Here is a 17,991-nt window from a genome sequence, read left to right on the forward strand (position 1 = left end):
ACCCCAGAAATTAAAGTGATTTCCCCCCAAAAACAGCCACATTTACTGACATACACCCCTTATAAAAGTTTACCACAGTATATTTGAATGGTAATTTTGCTTTTTTATTATGGTTATACTACGTAATTATTATCATGGTTTGCCACGATTAATATTCTTTACCATACATCTCTGAGGTTTACAGTATCTGTGTTATACCATGATTTCATTGTGCTTTATTATACTTTAAAATGCTATGGTAAAATTTTGTATGGAGGATTGATGGACAAGCACCACCATATATCCACAGATTTTGATACCCTTAATAAATGGTTTCCTTACTATGTTTCATCATAATGTCAGTAATTGTATATTTGACATACAGTACTGTATGAACATCCAGATATATTTATCCTCTGCGAGGGATAATGAGAGGCATTAGAACACTGGATTTGGTTGCATTTTCCTGTAATGTTTGTCCTATATCAACACTCTGGCTGGAATCACCTTTTCCAGGTAATCCTCAAGAGGCCACAAGAAAACCCTGGAAAACTAGTTTAGTCTGGAACTTTAAAATGTAAATATCAATATAATGGGCTGTGTGAGTCGGGTGCCCCCGCCAAAAAAAATATATATGTTGTAGTGCTTTAACAAGTATTCCAAAGAATAATACACTGAACAGTATTAGGTGTATTCACCTTTTCTTTTTTTACCACTAGTTCAACGACAGAAGAAAAAGAACCGTTTTAAAACAAGCATTGCCTTCTAGCTTTCTTTGGCTTTCACATAATGACACATTTAAAATGCAATACCACAACTCTGCCTCTACCAGCCTGGAGGCAACACAGAGCACAAAGCTCAGTCTGTGAACAAATCAACCGTTCATTCACAACACTGGCAAGAAAATAGATTTTAGTTGGAAAATAGTTTTTTTTTTTGTTAAATTGCATTTTGCCAAACAACAAATTATTTAACATGTTCACCCCGAGACAACTAATTAAACATAGCCGAGTACTTCTGGAGCACACTCCAGAAGTACTTCTCTATATAAAGAAGTACCTCCTACCCTCTGTCCTAAACCCACTTCTAACTGTGTTCTTTGTTTCTGGTTTTTGCACTGTATTGGTTAGGATTAACTTTGTTAACTAACTTTAAAAGACAATCAAGTCCCTTCCGAATTCGACTTAATTCAAGGCTGAATAAATTCAGTTCCCTTAAACTTCATACTGTAGCTCATAAACCTTGGGATTGGTCTGGTGACTCTTTGTTGACTCTCTCCAAGGCCACAATGTCCTTTTGGTAAAGTGGTGACCAGGACTGAACACAGCATTGTGGTCTCACCAGTGCGTTATACAATCTCAACACAAGATGTACCTGTTGTAATCCCTGTATTTTGCACCTGGTGTTAATGATTTTGTATCCTGGGCAGGTAATGATCTTGCTTTAGATCTCTTTTTTTGGAATCTCTCAAACACAAATGCATATCTTTGTGACAAATATGGTTTATCCCACTTCCCTTCCAGGCACAGCAGGAAGCCAAAAGTAAAGCCTGCTGTAATAAATAAAACGTCTCTAATTCCATTGGTTCCATTGACAGTTGTCACCGTCCCCCATTCGGTTAATCTACATACCGAAACGTGACAAAATCTGCAGATATATGACATTTGTTGGAAATGATAAAAACTAATTTGGTCTGAGATTGAAATAGGATGCCTACAGCTGTGTGGGGGCTTAGGTTAAAATGCTACTGTAAAGGATAATTAATGATCTGTGGTGTCACCCCTTGCAGTCAACACCAGGGAAATAAATGCTCCTTCTCGGGCAGTGTCTTTGAACAGCTTTAAAACAGGAGAGGGCAAAATGTGACCTCCTATTTTATGAAGAATGAACCACTGACAGATATGTGTCAGCACTGCCCAAAGAGGCACAATACTGTGTGATTGAGGGCATGGTGTCATCCCATACTGTAGATCCAGGAAACCCTGCTGTGTCTTTCAGATTGAGGTAGGCATAGCTGTACCAATGTACTGTACTTTGCAGAAAATGATTTTGTTTGTTCTGAGACAAACATTCAAATACGCAAAGAAACGCAGCTTGAAATGTATTTGGAGACAAAAAGTTTCATGCTAGCATTTATTCTAATAAATGTACCACGCAACAAATAGTTGCTACCAAGAATATTAGTTTTAATTTTGAAATATTGAAAACCCCTGTTCATCCCAGAATTAGATTTTGACTATTCTACAGCCTAACACATATTCTGGTCACCCCAATGTATAAGAAATCTTTATAGACGTTTACCACAGTAAATGTGAACTGTAATTTTGCAGTTTTCCCAATGTATTCACATGTATGCTACCTTCTTGGGCTTTACCAGGCTTTCATTATGCACTGTGCTATTATTTTACTATGGGAAACTTTAAGGGACATCTACCCCTTGTATAGCATCTTGAGTAACATTTACTGAAAAACTATTTGTGGTTTCGTCTCTGTTCTGTTTCTTTATGGAAAATGTGGAGATGCCTTTGATAATCCTTGCAGATACATTTTTAATGTGGTGAATGTTAACACAATCAAAAAAAGCTTTTTGCTCAGAAAGATAAAACAACACACTAGTCAGCAAACACAAGCTGTTGTAGGGTTAGAAACTAAAAGGGTTCTATTATTGATGTAAACTGAATTTAGCTGACATGAGTTATCTTCATAGGAAAAGAGATTAAATTAAGAATACAGATTAGGGGGTTTGCGAAAAGAACCAACCTGCAGTTTGACATTTAAGGTGAAAGTGAAGTGAGAAGTATGTCGGTCTAAAGAAGGTGTACTTAAGATGAACTCAACACGCACCCCAATTACTAGCGTAAATACTGCTGTTGTGTAGAATTTAGCAAGTTAATAATGGCCAGTTGGCAACACGCCAGGCTTATAGATCACAGCTTCATGAAGGCATATAAACTTAAGCACAGGAGAGACACTTTTACACTTGAAGGTGTGGCTAAGGCGCTCCCAGGAGGGACAGGTCATTGACCTCTACCTTTACTTCTGTAATAACGAGTGCTACATTTATATAAATAGAATGTTTAAATAATGTGTGTGTAACTCTTGAATACTGAAATCAAATAAAGGAACTCTGTTCAATTCTTAAATTACTGTTTGGACATGAATCATTATAAAATTATAAAAACACAATATATATATATTTGTTTCCTTACACTGTGATACTTTGAGAACAACTGGATGGAATACAGCTGTAAAGCTTTCTGAATCTCCACCCGGACAGCTGAGGAAACTTTGTGATAATTACCGCTAATGACCAGAAAGAACTTCAAGAAATGGAAAACATGCAACATAACTGGAACTCAGCTAACAAACAAAGGATGATAGCTGATGCCAATTTTGATACTTTTTAGCACCCAGTGTACTGTATGTAAGACTTGCTGAGAAAAAAAACTGTAAATTGAAGGGGCCAAAAACATAGCCATATAGCCAATAAAAATCAAATCATTGGAAGGTACAGATAACTTGATATTTTTTTCATGAAGTTACAACACACTTACACTTCTGTTGATGCAGCAAAGGAAAATATTATTGGTGATGGGAATTGAAGGGAACTGAAAACCAGACCTTCCTCAACGTTCTTGCATAGTTTTTCAGTTGAAGATTACATACTGCCCTTCCATTTTGTTTACAGATCCCTTTACAACCCTCCATGTAAACTCAATTTTAAGTTAAACTGTGCTTATATCAATCCTGTCCCTGCTGCTGCAAGTAATAACAAAACATTCCCCATCAAACGTTTTGCTGACATTTTGTCGTGGTGTTTATTTAAAATATTATAGCTGGAAATAATCAATGTCTCGATAGCGGTTCGTTGAACCAGGACAGTTTAAATGGATCATTTTGGTGTCAGTGTAACACTAGTGTTTTAACAGGGTTCTGGGGTCTACAGAGAATGCAATACATTTGTTTGCGTTTTGATTTGCAATCAGAAGTGCCTCATAACCAGTGTTGATAAGTAATGCATTAAATGCAACACATATCTAATCTAATTACATTTTTCAGTAACTTGTAACTGTAATAGTTCCTTTTTCAGACAGGTAACAAAATGTGGTAACGGAATACGTTTTATGTGAAACAAATAACACAGTTACATTTAAAGAAACATAGAAATCAGTAGTCGCTTCAACAGTGCAAGTCAAACCTCACAGGTCATATTAACATGCTTTTTATATCATCTTATTGGTTACAGGAGGTTTTTAGAGCAGTGCTTATCAAACTTTTTACACCCTCCAAAAAAAAAAAAATGCTGCAGTGCTATTATATAATGGTGTCTGTATCCTTACAGTTGCAAACATACTTGTGATTTATCAGTCTGATTAAAAGAGCGGAGTAGGTCTGCTTGTAATGTGCTTTCCCTCGAAACCTCTGTGAGCCCCAGCGGCTCCAGATCCCCGCTTTGTGAACCAAGTTAGGAAAATATCTGCAATACTGGAAGGCAGCCCAGAACTGTTGTTAACAGCACTGTTGTTATTTTTTGCTGCCAGGCCTTTAAAGGTTATTTTCAGATGTTTGCAGATGAAAGGTGTTGCCCTATATCTCTCCCGCTTTGCTGGTCCGCCTTAAATGGAGATACTATGGCTAGAAAAGTTCAAGTTCAAGTTATTATACTGGACCTAGTTACTAATAGCTTTACCTCAGTCGTCCTCAATTCACCCATAGTACATGCTCAAGTTTACAGCACAATATTACAATTTAGTTTGTAACATGTTACCTTTTTGGTGTTTTTATACTTTGTGTGATCGTTTACATTCTTTTATTGGCTAATTCATGCCGTTAGTTTTTTAGATTAACTCAGGACTGTACCTGTAGCCATGAACTAGTATTACTGACCATAGACTTCTTCAACTGGCAGTCAAGTATTAGAAACATACAATGGGCTGAATCGCTGTTTTTTGTTTGTTTGGTTGGTTGTTTTCTTTAATACCAATTGTTTTTTACTGCTGCTCTCAAACTAGTTTATTTGTTTCTTTTTTTTGGCTATTTGTCATGCTAACAGTCAGTCAGAGTTTAAAATGTGTTCTCCCAAAATGTTCACGTGAGATTCAGCTTGGGCAGGATTTAAATTTTCCAAACAACTTCTCATTTCTTGAGTAAATGCCTGTAGAAGTCATGGGAAACATAAACGTCTTGATGGCTGACTTGGCATCTTGCCTTGTCCCGGTTGCATTCTGGTATGTTACTTGTAGATAAATATTTCCCATAATGCTAACAGAACAGAGATTCCTGAAATGCATCACTTCATCTAAATCCCCAGAGGAATCAACAGCAATGTGTTTATTGGAGACACAGGCCATAACACTTGTTCAGTTACTTATATTTGCAAAGGTTTATGTCATTTGTTCCCCTTGTCCCTTGGATATCTAACTTAAGCTGGACAACTTAATAACTCACACTATCATAGTTTAGACTACAATGGCAACATATTTCATCTGAATTATATTGCTGTTATTTCACTTGTACACCTATCAATTCATCATCTATCAGGGTATGAACTCTTTGGGCCTCGGAGGCAAAAGTGCTTGTGAAGTTCTTGCAGCACACAGTGATTGTAGCAAGCAGACTAATTCTATGGCATCCATTCACTTTATAAATCTCAAGTGTTTAGCTTTGAAAGAAATGTTTAAGAAAACGTGTATTTTCATTTTAAAACAAGGCATCTGGTACTACACTAGGTTAAAGAAATCTGTTTGCAGGTCTTGCTTTCAGACAGCCTTGCACTTTCCTGGAGAGTGAAATTGTCCCCACCCATTCAGTCTTATTTCATGCCAGTAACCAACCAGCTACTTCCACTAATGACTGACATGCTTTTCAGCCTGTAAGATGCTTTGACTCTGAAGACACTGCTGAGATGAATAGACCTAGGAAGTTAAGTAGCAATAGATTTCCTGAAAGGCAGGGCAGGACAATTGAGAACTTTTTTTTATATATAAAACTTAGTGCACTACCAAATGTCATGTTTTAAAATGATAATACGTATTTCCTATAACTGCATATTTAATACCTGTATACGGAGATACAAAAAGGGTAAGGTTTTGGAAATTATTTTGTTAGATGCTTTAACTGGTCATAGTAAAAATGCAAGTTGGATGCACAGCCTAACAGATTATGATTAAATGACCTAGGAAGTGTAACAAAATTCCAGGAAGGCAAGAAAACTGAGAATTTCTTTACCCTAGCATAGTACCATAAGTTTTTAATTAAATACATGTTTACTATTCCACGTGTTTCTTTCAAAACTGCACATGTGGAAGAGCCCAACAAGAATGGTTTATAAAAAGTATTTAGTTGGCCACACTATAACAGAGATAGTCACGGTAACAGTATGTTTGAAATACTAAACCTGCTGCTGTAGGAAGACATTTACAAAAAGAGCAAACAATATCTATGTTAAAAGACAGCCAGAAAAGGTAAAGGTAAAACTTTAGCAGATTTAGCAGATTTAGAAAATTATGAGGAGATTGGCTGAGACCAATTTACAAGTGTTGAAATTGATGAAAAGCAAGAGTACTACTCCCAATAACAGAAATCATACTTTGAATCATTAAACCCAAATAATAGATTCCAAGGTAACACTTCTGAAGAGCCAAGTCAAGTAGACAAACTTGTGGACTATTGCCTTACACGAGGTCACAAAACATACAACATGTATTCATAATATTACTGTGCAGTATATTGTTGCAACATCTACACAAGATAAGCATGGGGCAAGGCTACAATTACAGAAATGTACAGCACAGCAGATATATTGAAAACAGGAATTTCTGCTGTTCCTGTATAGCATGTTCCATACATAAGTAACAATTGAAATCAGATATCCATTATGTGGACATTTAAAACTTAGTTTTCAGTCAACCCCCCTGGTAAGTTCACAAAGGGTCCTCTGTCCTGTTGTTAGGGCACACCTATTATTCAAGGGCTCCTGTAACCCCTGGCTGGAACGTGGCAACAAAGAGATGAAAATGTGTAATACTGTAACACTGAGGAAGTGTGTTTGAGCTGTCCACAAAGCAGGGGACAAACTAACACTCTCTAGTTCTTTTAATGTAATAAAATATTCCTCATACTCTACTATGATAAACTCCTCATACAACTGAAAGAATTGTATAGGAACAGGAAACGGTCATTCAGCACAACAAACCTTTTCCCAATTCCCTACTGCAGGGCGATTCATAATTTGCACAACATTGTCAGGGAACAGTGAAAACTGGCATGTACGTGGAGGATGAAATACAAAAGGAAAATGACACACTGTTTGGCGCAAGGTTGTTCAATGATGTCAACATTTAAATAGAATTAAAACAAATAATAAATTCAAAGCAACAATGTTGTATTATGAATTGTAAACTTGGTTCCTTTCCTGGAAGGAGAATCCGCCCCCAACCAACACATCATCAGCCAGCTCATAAAGGCTCTGTGTGTTATTCTGCCATGTCATTTCTTTTGATTCAGCCTCTCCGGTCACGCGCTGAGGGGCTGAAATGGGAATCGACCGTCTTTGAGCCTGGAGGAAGGGCTACCCTCAGCCATGGATGCTGAGGAGATGACTTTGGACCAACTAATTTAAGCCAGTGTTATACTTCTATAAACTGATTCAAGAAAAACAGCAATCAATACCCTAAATGTTTCCCTTCAAAGTTCAAATAAGTCTTCAAATATGTGTATATTCACAATATTTAGACACAGGTAGCACTGTGTGCTAAGCAAAAGTCCTTTTTAAACATTGTAGAGCAAGGGTGAACAAAGTTGGCCTTTTCAAGGTCTTTGTTCTAAAGTAGAATTATTTCTCTGTAGCGGTGTTGGGGAGTAACGCATTACATGTGACACATTACTGTAATCTGATTACATTTTTCATTAACTTGTAACTTTAATGTTTTTCAGACAGATAACAAAATGCATTTTATGTGAAAGAATAAAGGACTACAGCCAAAGCATAACATGGAAATCAGAAAGCACTTCAGCAATACAAGTGAAATCATGAACACATTTTGCATATCAACTTGCTAGAAAATGGCATCAGAGGAGAAAACAAGTGGGTCCTATAACAGGATCTTTAAATAATAATTTGAGCTGCAGCCTGACCAAACCAAATAAAATATCTCAGTAAAATGTAAACTGTGCCGGAGAAGTACCGGTAATTATGTGTAACTGGAACTGGTTACACTGTGAAAATGTCCCTGAGAAGAGATGGTAATAAGGTATAAAAAGGTACATTTTTAGTCAACAGGGAATAGGTTTTCTGTAAATTTTGCATGGTAATGTTGCAGTTTTCCCATGTATTTCCCACGGTTATACAATGCACAGTTCACAATGTGTTGCCATATTTTTTAATATGCTTTTCAATGCTTGCCTGTGCTTTACCATGTGCTTTATTACAGTATGCTATGCTTTTAATATGGTAAACTGGTATAAGGGTACCACCGCTTGCCTGCTATTGATTATACCAGGTTGGCTAATCCTGTTAAAATGCATCCTACGTTCTTTGCTGCTTCTAGAGAACACCAATTACCATCATAATAGGTTGTCATTCACACTAAAGTGCAATTAGCCCCACCATAAGCCTTTTTATCTCTCTTGGGGAATTAGAAGAACAGATAATACAATGATCAGTCCTTAAGCAAGCTCTGGAATCCTAAAGGAAACAGTACATTTAGCCATTTGATGTACTGTAGCAGCCTGTGATCACAAACAATATTACCCTGTAATATATAAAATTACCTTGATAAGAAAATAAGCATCACCTTCCCCAAGAGTAGCATGCGTCATATTGTAATATACATCTGATAAGCAACCTTTACAGATCTGTATGGATTTTAATTAGTGTAAAACGATGGAAATTACATCAATCTGCAAAAAGAACAGTACATCTTTGAAAGCAAAAAAGATAATTAGACGTAATTCAAATTACACAGGCTGTCTTCATTAAAGTACTGAACCAGAAAAGTACCAAACTGTCCTTCAAGTCCCGTGACTAAAGCTAAACTGTTATCAATTAAGTGAAGAGAAATTATTAAAAAAGATTCACTTTACATATTGTGAGTCCTCTGCATATAGCCTCAAGGTTATGTGTTTGAAAATAAGTTAAAAAAAAAAACTTATTTAAAAAAAAAAAACATACAGGAAGGGATACAAAAAACAACAGTGTTGTATTGTTAATTCACAGTTATCAGAGATTTCATGATTTCTGTGAAATGTACCCATTGCTGTGTAATATGTAGTTCCCTGTGAAAATTCTTGTTTCTGAAACAAGTGTAAATACACATATTTTGTATCACTTAAAAATAAATTCAGCAAACGTTTGCCTTATAGACACACTACCTGTTACACGCTGCATAGAGCTGCCCGATTTCTATTCTACAAATTAGCGTGTACTGTTTTTCAGGTAAGCATTTAAATATTTGGAAACATTTGTTATATAATAAATCGGATCCATTTTTAATGTGACAAAGCAATTTTTTCTCCTTTAATAAATATTATGTTTAAAATCGTGAAATATCTTGAAATAGCGATTTTTAGATTGTGAAATAAACAGAGTGCTCGGTTTGTTTAATTTGATCATGATGAACTCAGTTTGCTTTTTGTATGTGCTGGCATACTAATGTATAGTGCGCTGCGATTGCAGGAACGCAGCTGAATGTCTTACAGCGAGGTTTCACTGCACGTTTTAACCTCACAAATCCTGATAAACGATGTTATAATGTCATGTTTACTGCTGTGAATAGACTGTAGAGATGGAAGAGACTACAAGTGGCGAGTAACGAGGAAGAAAAGTTTACCTGCAGGCCAACCCGACTGACACATTGCTTGCTTAAATACAGAAATATTGAGGTTTTAATGTGCAAGAAAAAAAAAAAACTGAGCTAAAGAACAGACTACAGATTACAGTATTCACTCATCATCAAAACTGTGATCATAAACAATATGCTTATAATGTAAACAAAACATGATTAAAAAGGTTTATAGATGTATTTCTACATTAAATCAGTTGTGTACAGCCTCACTATTTAGGATTAAGCATGGTAGGCAATCACTATAGTTGATCTTGCACAGCACTGTTGTGTTTTTACTCTATGTGTAAGGATAACATATTCCGGTACTGTATGACTGGAAATGCGGACTGCTGGAATAAATCCCTTGTGTCTAGAGCGGTGTATCGACTGCAGTAGCATGTTAAGGAGGAACAGTTCCTGATGGTTTTGCCACCAGTGTGAGTGCCAAAGCCAATGCAACGCTCCCTCTGAAATCCCCAGCAAAGGCAAGCGACCTGCACTCCCCTCTGTATGACTCGCCCTGCATGCCACGTGGTTGTGGTTTCACCAGGTGAGCCCCTCAGGGACCCCCACCACGGCCTGTTTTGCATCTGGGCATTCTTTGCTTTTTCTTGCCTGAATAATATACCTACTGTACAGTATTCCTGTTGCTGATCACATTTCAAATAACCACACAGTTCAGTTAGTTTCAGGTGGTCACAGTTCAGTTTCTTTGCCAAGCAAACTCTGTTGTTCATATTACTCTCAAAACAAATCGAACCGTACTGTGATGTGGGGAGAAGGCAACATCATTTATTTAACAAAATCCCTGCCTTCTGCTTAGCACAGTACATATAACAGTGTCACAATATATTATCATCATCTGTTTATTTTGACACTATTTCCCTGAAAAGCATGAAACGTTTAAGACAATGTCTGGGGTGCCACAGAACAGCATCTTGCTTATTAAGGATTCAGGGATATTTAGAGATCAGGGGATCTGATTGGGGCAATAAATGTCCCACCCCCAGTCATTTGTCACAAATTCCCTTCTGACAGTTTACCATAGTAAAATCATAGCAAGTGTAATAAAGCATAGTGAAAGCATGGTAACGCATAGGTAAGCTCTGTACAGCCCAGAGAGGTATGGTAAAGCATAAAAAAAACCTGGCAAGCCATGATAAACTATGGTAAATGCATAATATAACCATGGAAAAACTGCTAAATTACCATGGAGAGGTATCACTTCAATTGTAAATCATTTTGCTCATTAAAATAATGTGTATATCTTTGAAGCATGGACAATTACTGAGGGATGCCAAGATGTTTAGGAGGAAATCAACTCAAGTATACAGTATTCCCATTTCCCTGCCTAAGCATCTTTTCAATTTCTGGCTGAACTTGCAACCACGGAAATATGTACACAGCTCTCAGCCCGAGAAATTAAACTCTAATATTGAAGAGAAGGACTCCAAAAACAATACAGTGGTTATAAAAACTCAAGCAAAGAGTTTGTAGTACAAACTTGATGTGGTAAATCACCATACTTTTAAAGTCTCAGGTATTTACAGTCTTCAAAAGTACTGAATATAGCAACTGATTAATCTTATATACCCTAATAAATAAATAAAATTAAAAAAAAAAAAAGTTTGTGAGGGTTCCAAAGCAAAATGTTACGGTCAGCTCAGGAGAATAAAATCACATGCTATCACATGATCATAATACAAAACAGCCTATCATACATGTTACCTCAATAATGGTCACTCATAATCTCAGTGCATTGCCAAATTAAACAGTTTATTAGCAAGATGCAAAACTACAAACATGTTTAGGGTCAGATCTCCCAAAAACCTTTGGAGTAACTGGTCACTTAGAGGGGCAACAGTAATATACAGTAAACATACAGTTAAGTAACTCTCACTACAATGGGGCAGTTACACTACTGTATCTCTCATTGGGAAATTTGGGGAAATTAAAGCAAATTAAACTAGTCCACTTGCTCAGTCTGAATCCTGGGAATTATTTTTTGGAACTGGTTTGAGGAAAACAGATGGTATAAAAACAAAATTAGGCTAAAATGCCCTTTACTAGGGTATTTGGGTCTGTAAACCCTAAGATTACACATGCTGTAATAGTAAACTGACCTTGCATGGAAGAAAGACTGATAACGCCACTCTTGGTACACACCCAGACAGAACACAAAATAACATTTCACTACAGTTTAGTAGGGTTTTGAAATATTACAATCGGTATTTTATAAATAGTTACATTTGATAACACAGTTTTTATATAAGTGTATGATTCACCATCAAAGCATATGTTAGAATCTTCAACTGTAGCACACTACATTTGCAGCGGATATTTGAGGGTGCTAGATGGTGGTGAGTTGGCTATTGTGTTACAGAAAACAAATTTAGCTTTGGAACATTCACAGACTATGACATTATCAATATATTGCAAAGGACCTTCTTAAGTACAAGTTATTGAATGTATCATTTAAAATCAGGGGGTAAAGTGGGGGTCTGGTACTTGTCTGAACTGTACGTCACACATTTTTCATGTATTTAGAGAACTTACTATACATGACTTGTGATATGCATTACATAGCAAATCAATGACAGTGACTGCAGCAGCTATTTGGAGTTCAGCAAAATCCCAAATAAAGCACAGCGAAGACGACGTGTAATCCTCCAGCTACTTCTGTTTGAAAGAGTTTGTCTGGATGGTATTTTTGTGATGGCAGCAGGATTGAAACCACCAGAGCTCAGTTTACTAGTTCAGACCTCTGGTGAGATGAAAACACGCAGTGTTCCTCCATATGTCTTGAAATCCGCTTGTCTATCTGTGATAGTACTTTCTAAGGACCTTCTTTAACACAAGTTATTGAGTAAATCATAATATGGGGGTTCATGGAGGCTGCCTATCTATCTGTCCGAACATCTGTCTGTATAGTACACATTTTGTACAAACCCTTTTAAAAGTTTACCACAGTAAATGTGCAGTTTTCCCATGGTTGTACTATGTATTTACCCTACATTACCATGGTTTGCCATGTTTTCTAATATGCTCAGGGCTTGAATTTTAACTGATAATAACCGAAAAAACACCCCCGAAGACTTATTTAGAATATTCTTTTTTTTTTTTTTTTAAACCGATAAATGTGGGTTTTGGCAACATGAATTAAATAATGTCAATCATTCACTACTCTCTTTCTACATAAAGAAAATTGCTTTCAGAAGGCGGGCAGTATCCAAAGACATAGCAACTGACCAATCATCAATTCCGTGCACCACGTAATACGTGTCATTTGCTTAGCAACGGGCTTAACGACCACGAACCAAAACAAACCATTGCATGGCATTAAGGTTTTATTCAGTCACAAACCGAAAAAGTTATTGTAAATATTGCTGTACAGTTATGCTTCTACTAATGCATATAAAAGTTTTTATTGTGTACGACATCTGCCTAATTATTATTATTATTATTATTATTATTATTATTATTAACATTATTATTAAAGCTACAGAAATATCAAACCTTAAACGTTAACTTTAATCAAGATGAATATTTAATCTTAGGAAAAAATGTAAATAACTTATTGTATGCCAAGATGAATTACTACAGTAGGCTATAGTCATACGATGGGGTGGGCAGAAAAAAAAAGAACTGTAGTGTGATAGATACACGGACGGTAATGGGCGTGTAATGAAATCTGTTACTTCTCACAATTCTCTGATTCAAAATGCATGCAGAGTTCTACATTGCTGGAATCCTAATGTAGACATCCTCACTTCAACACAGTAAGTCAACGTTTGTATTATCAATGTATTACAGAAACTGAAAATTGATGTGTTTGAGTGGTGTTTATTTTTAATAACCGAAAAAAAACCCAATGTTGTCAAATAATAAATTATTTGGCTTGAACGGAACAAAAAAAAAAAGCTTTCACTATGCCTTATTGCACTTTGCTGTTCTTTTACTATGGGAAACTGTTAAGGGTATATCCAGAGCAGGGGTCTCCAACCCTGGTCCTGGAGAGCCCCAATCCTGCAGGTTTTATAGGTGTCTTTACGTCTTCAATGGCTAAAGAGTTGGAACCCATGTTAATCTTGACTAATTCAGCCAATAATTGGTTCAATTAATTAACCGAGAGCTTGGTTGAAACGATAACCAGTAGACCCTCTAGCTCTCCAGGACCAGGGTTGAAAGACAGCTGGTCTAGATGCTTATTCTATTGTGATGAAACTTGCTGAAGACATTCTTTATCCCCAGATATTGATATTATCAACATACAGCAGGGCGTTCTTTAGTGTATCATAATCTTATAGTCTGGCTACTAGTCTGTACTGTCCGGCACACTTAAATGTTTTCATATATATAGAGAACTGATTTATACCTTTCAAATGAAACACGCTAAGGACTTTCCTTAGCACAAGTTTGCATCATCCGTCAGTCCGCATGTTCAACTTGCATTTTAGTTGCAGTTAAAGTTGATGATCTAACAAAATCATATCAAGACGGCAAGAAAACAAATTAATAATTTCTTTAGCTGTGGTGTATTATGATGCAAATAGCAGATCTGTGATAATTAATGTTCACCTGAACCTGACGTCAACAAAAATAACCATTCAACAGTGGTGTATAGCAAAGGATACAGGAATACAAATATCAAACCAATCGTGATTATGTTGAAGAAGATATTGCAGAAATACAGCTGGCAGCCATTCAATGTGCCACTTTAGTAACACATTAATGTCTCTTAGTGCAAGCAGAGTGCAGGGCTCCACCTCTTCACATCGTTTGCCTTGTACCATTCAGTGTAACAACTCCCAACAGTGCTAATGCATCTTTATATTACCACTGTAAACAACATTCATGAAATCAGAAAGCTAGAGGGGGCTTGAATGTATAGGGACTCTTCGGAGTGGAAAACATACAGGCCCAGATTTTAACAAGTTAGACTGTATTCTCCAAGTACACATGCAGTTTTTAAGAGATTTGCTTTTAATAAAGGTTCTGCTTCTGCTCTGAGGCTGTGTGGCAGAGCAAGAGCCCTGCCGGTAAATAGTGTGGGTGTTTGTTTGTGTTTTGTTGGTGGTTGGCAGGGATGGGGTTAATTCCTATTCCTGCCAAAAATGTGAGAATGTGGCTGTTCCTAATGGAATAATTGGTGCTAATTGGGAACAGCCACCTCCTATAAAAAAAAGAACCCAAAGCTCCATTGGAGAGAGAGACTACCAGGGAGCTGGAACAAAGAGACGGTACACTGCTTTGATCCACTTGTAAAAGTACATGGGTTTTTGTGACCGGTAAACAGCTTAGCTGTCTGGTAACGTTTCAGTTCTAAACTATTAGTTAGAACTGAAACGGGAAGGAGTTAGGTTTTGTTTATTTTGTTTTGTGTTAAAAATAAAGAAACATACAGGCCTGACCTGTTTAAAAACCTACCTGTGCTTGTGGAGTGCTGTTCCTTTTTTACACAAAAAGACAAGTGAAGATGGTCCTGCATGTGGCAAGCGCACTCTGGTTTGTCACAGGCTGATTTAACCAAATCGGCAAGCGGTTCTGTGAATGGGAGAATAATGATATTTATTTATCAGAGTAACAGATTTTGGAATCCTTATGCATGACACAGCCCTTATCAAAGTTTACCACTGAAAATTATTTGCAAGGTAATTTTGCAGTTTTCCCATAGTTATATGCATATACCATGTGTTTTTTAATTTGCTTTACCATACTTCTGAGCTTCACAATGCTTGCTTCCCATTGATTCCACTATGATTTACACGTTGGTATGCTTTTACTATGTTAGCCTTTTATAAGGGAGAACTGACTTTTTGGTAACACTTTATTTTAAGCACTACATATTAGGTATTTATTATGTACTTATTTGTGACTAATTAGCACATAATACATCATGTATAGCCTCCTAATAATAAGGGTTTGTTAGGTACTTATGCTTATTCTCAAACATGCCTTACTAACAGGTTACTGGACATTAATTAAGGATTTGCATGCCTTATACTGAAGTGAAGACTGTTCTTGGCCATATTAGGTCCTACTAGCTGCTTGTATATGATTAATACCTTGGTAATAAAGCAGCAAAACAAAGTCAACCATGCATGGATAACACTCTATCCCAGAGTTGGACTTTGTTTCAAATACAGAGCTTAGGAGGATGTTAGTCACTAGTAAAGAGTTTTGCAGACCCTATTCTGAAGTGAAGGTTTCCTTTTCATTAATTCAAAACTTATTAGCAGCATACAAGTCATTAAGACTTTTGCAGCCCCTATTCTGAAGTAAAGGCTGCTTTTACATTACTTAAGAACTTATTAACAGCATATAAGTCATTAATACAGTTTTGATTTTACAAATAATCCACAAAGAAGCAATTAAAATCAGCAGGGTATCTTTAATCAGTTATGCAACCTGTATACTGAAGTGAAGACTCCAGGCACCCCATGAAGCTCTTACTCACATTAATGAACCTGACAAAAAAATAAAAGGTTGAAGTAAAAAAGAAACAGACAAAATCCTTTTCATCAGGAATTTATTGGGGTTTTTTGAAAGAACTGTTCAAACTTGTAACACATTGTTATATAATTATTTTCCCAGTAAAACATACAATCTTAAATTTGAATTATTTTCCAAAAAAGGTTAGATACATTCTGCATTCCTAAACAGATACAGCACCAACTGATGCAACCAGTTGTGACAAGGTGGTAAGATCCCCTAGGGCAGTGGTTCTCAATTCTGGTCTTGGAGGGCCCCTGTGTCTGCTGATTTTCATTCCAGCTGAGTTGTCAGTTACTTAATTTAACACTTATTGGAACTATCTCCATCTGTTTTAAGAGATGAAAACAATTGAAAGGTCTAAAGCCAACTATTAGTTCAATTAAAGATTTGAATATGTAATTGAGAGCTTAGCTGAAACAAAAACTAGCAGACACAGGCACCAGGATTGAGAACCACTGCCCTAAATGCCTCAACTGCCTGGCATATATCCAAATAACACAAGCACATTTTTTTTTTATATGGGGCACTCAAAAAAATAATAATTTTTATACTGCAGTGGGAGCAAAAGATGTTAAACACCTTGTTCAATTACTTCCCCTGGGTCTTTAGGAAATATTTATAAAATTAAATATATACAAAAATGTCTCAAATCCCTCACATCTGAATAACAATAGATTAAACAACAAATTGATTTAGCACTTGAGCAATCTGCCATATGCAAAAAACTAGGAGGTGTTTAAAATGGTACCTGCCATAGTCAAGCAAAAGTAAACAAAGAAAAATAAATAAATTAAAAAAAAGCCGTTGAAAAAAAGTAGAAAAAAGTTATACTGGCATGTAATTAATGTTTTTCAAAAGTTTGAATAATATATTATATATATATATTAATACCACATAAACTATAAAGAGCGCTGGCTTTCAAATATGTAGTCAATACTTTCTTTAAAGCGATAGAGATATGAATTAGAAGAAAGTACACAGAACATATTGAGATAATTGTCATATTCATTTCCCTTAATACAGAATCCTTAACAGATACAGCACCAACCTACTAAATAAACCTTACACTGTCGATAGTCGTGCCTAACGCATGCCAAGAAATGGACCTAGCAGTAAATTGACAAGCCAACCATATTCCCAAAGAATACCAAATAAGTAGAAATATAATAATAATAATGAGGTACACAATTTTTTTATTTTTTATACTGCAGGGGGAGCAAAAGATGTTTAGTTTTCATTTTGGTAATTTTTAGTTTTGTCTCCTCGTCAATGGCACTTGAGCATCTTTTTGCAAATGCCAAAAGGGTTTCGTCAGAAGAGTTGAATTGCATGGTTTCATATTTTGATGGAGCTGCCAATGCAAGCTCCACAATTGCGGCTGTGGCTGCAATGGTGCCTCGGTCGACATTGTGGCGAGAGAATGCTTGAGACATTGTTTTTACCTTTGTGAAGGTTTTTAACACCTTGTTGTACCTTTCAATTACTTCCTCTGGGTCTTTGGCTGTAAAAAAAAAAATAAAAAAAAATGTTGTTTAGTTTAATAACAGTATCACCTATCATACGAAACAAAGTAATCATGTCCTGTTAATTGTTATTTTTATAATAACGTCATTTTGTATTTTGGATCATTATGAACAGTTTTATGTATTTATTGTATTTCTTCACAATTCAGCCCCTTTTCTGAAGCACATGG

At 36.2% G+C, this 17,991-nt stretch overlaps 2 protein-coding genes across 2 annotated transcripts in view; one reads left to right on the forward strand and one right to left on the reverse strand.

Moving 5' to 3' along the window:
- The window catches only part of LOC117418609 (annexin A7-like), a 139,277-nt gene that overhangs the window by 27,726 nt on the left and 93,560 nt on the right, over positions 1-17,991 (forward strand). The gene's annotated exons all lie outside the window — the stretch shown is intronic.
- LOC117418210 (coiled-coil domain-containing protein 106-like) overlaps positions 15,253-17,991 on the reverse strand; it is a 32,331-nt gene continuing 29,592 nt past the window's right edge. The window contains exons 6-7 of the mRNA XM_059035753.1: positions 16,212-17,799; positions 15,253-15,347 (exon numbers count right to left, since the gene is read on the reverse strand). Of these exons, the coding sequence (XP_058891736.1) occupies positions 17,492-17,799 (308 nt within the window). The 3' untranslated portion in view covers positions 15,253-15,347; positions 16,212-17,491. The remainder of the gene's footprint in view (positions 15,348-16,211; positions 17,800-17,991) is intronic.

This window comes from Acipenser ruthenus, chromosome 13 (genome assembly GCF_902713425.1).
Source record: "Acipenser ruthenus chromosome 13, fAciRut3.2 maternal haplotype, whole genome shotgun sequence".
In the NCBI taxonomy this organism is placed as follows: domain Eukaryota; kingdom Metazoa; phylum Chordata; class Actinopteri; order Acipenseriformes; family Acipenseridae; genus Acipenser; species Acipenser ruthenus.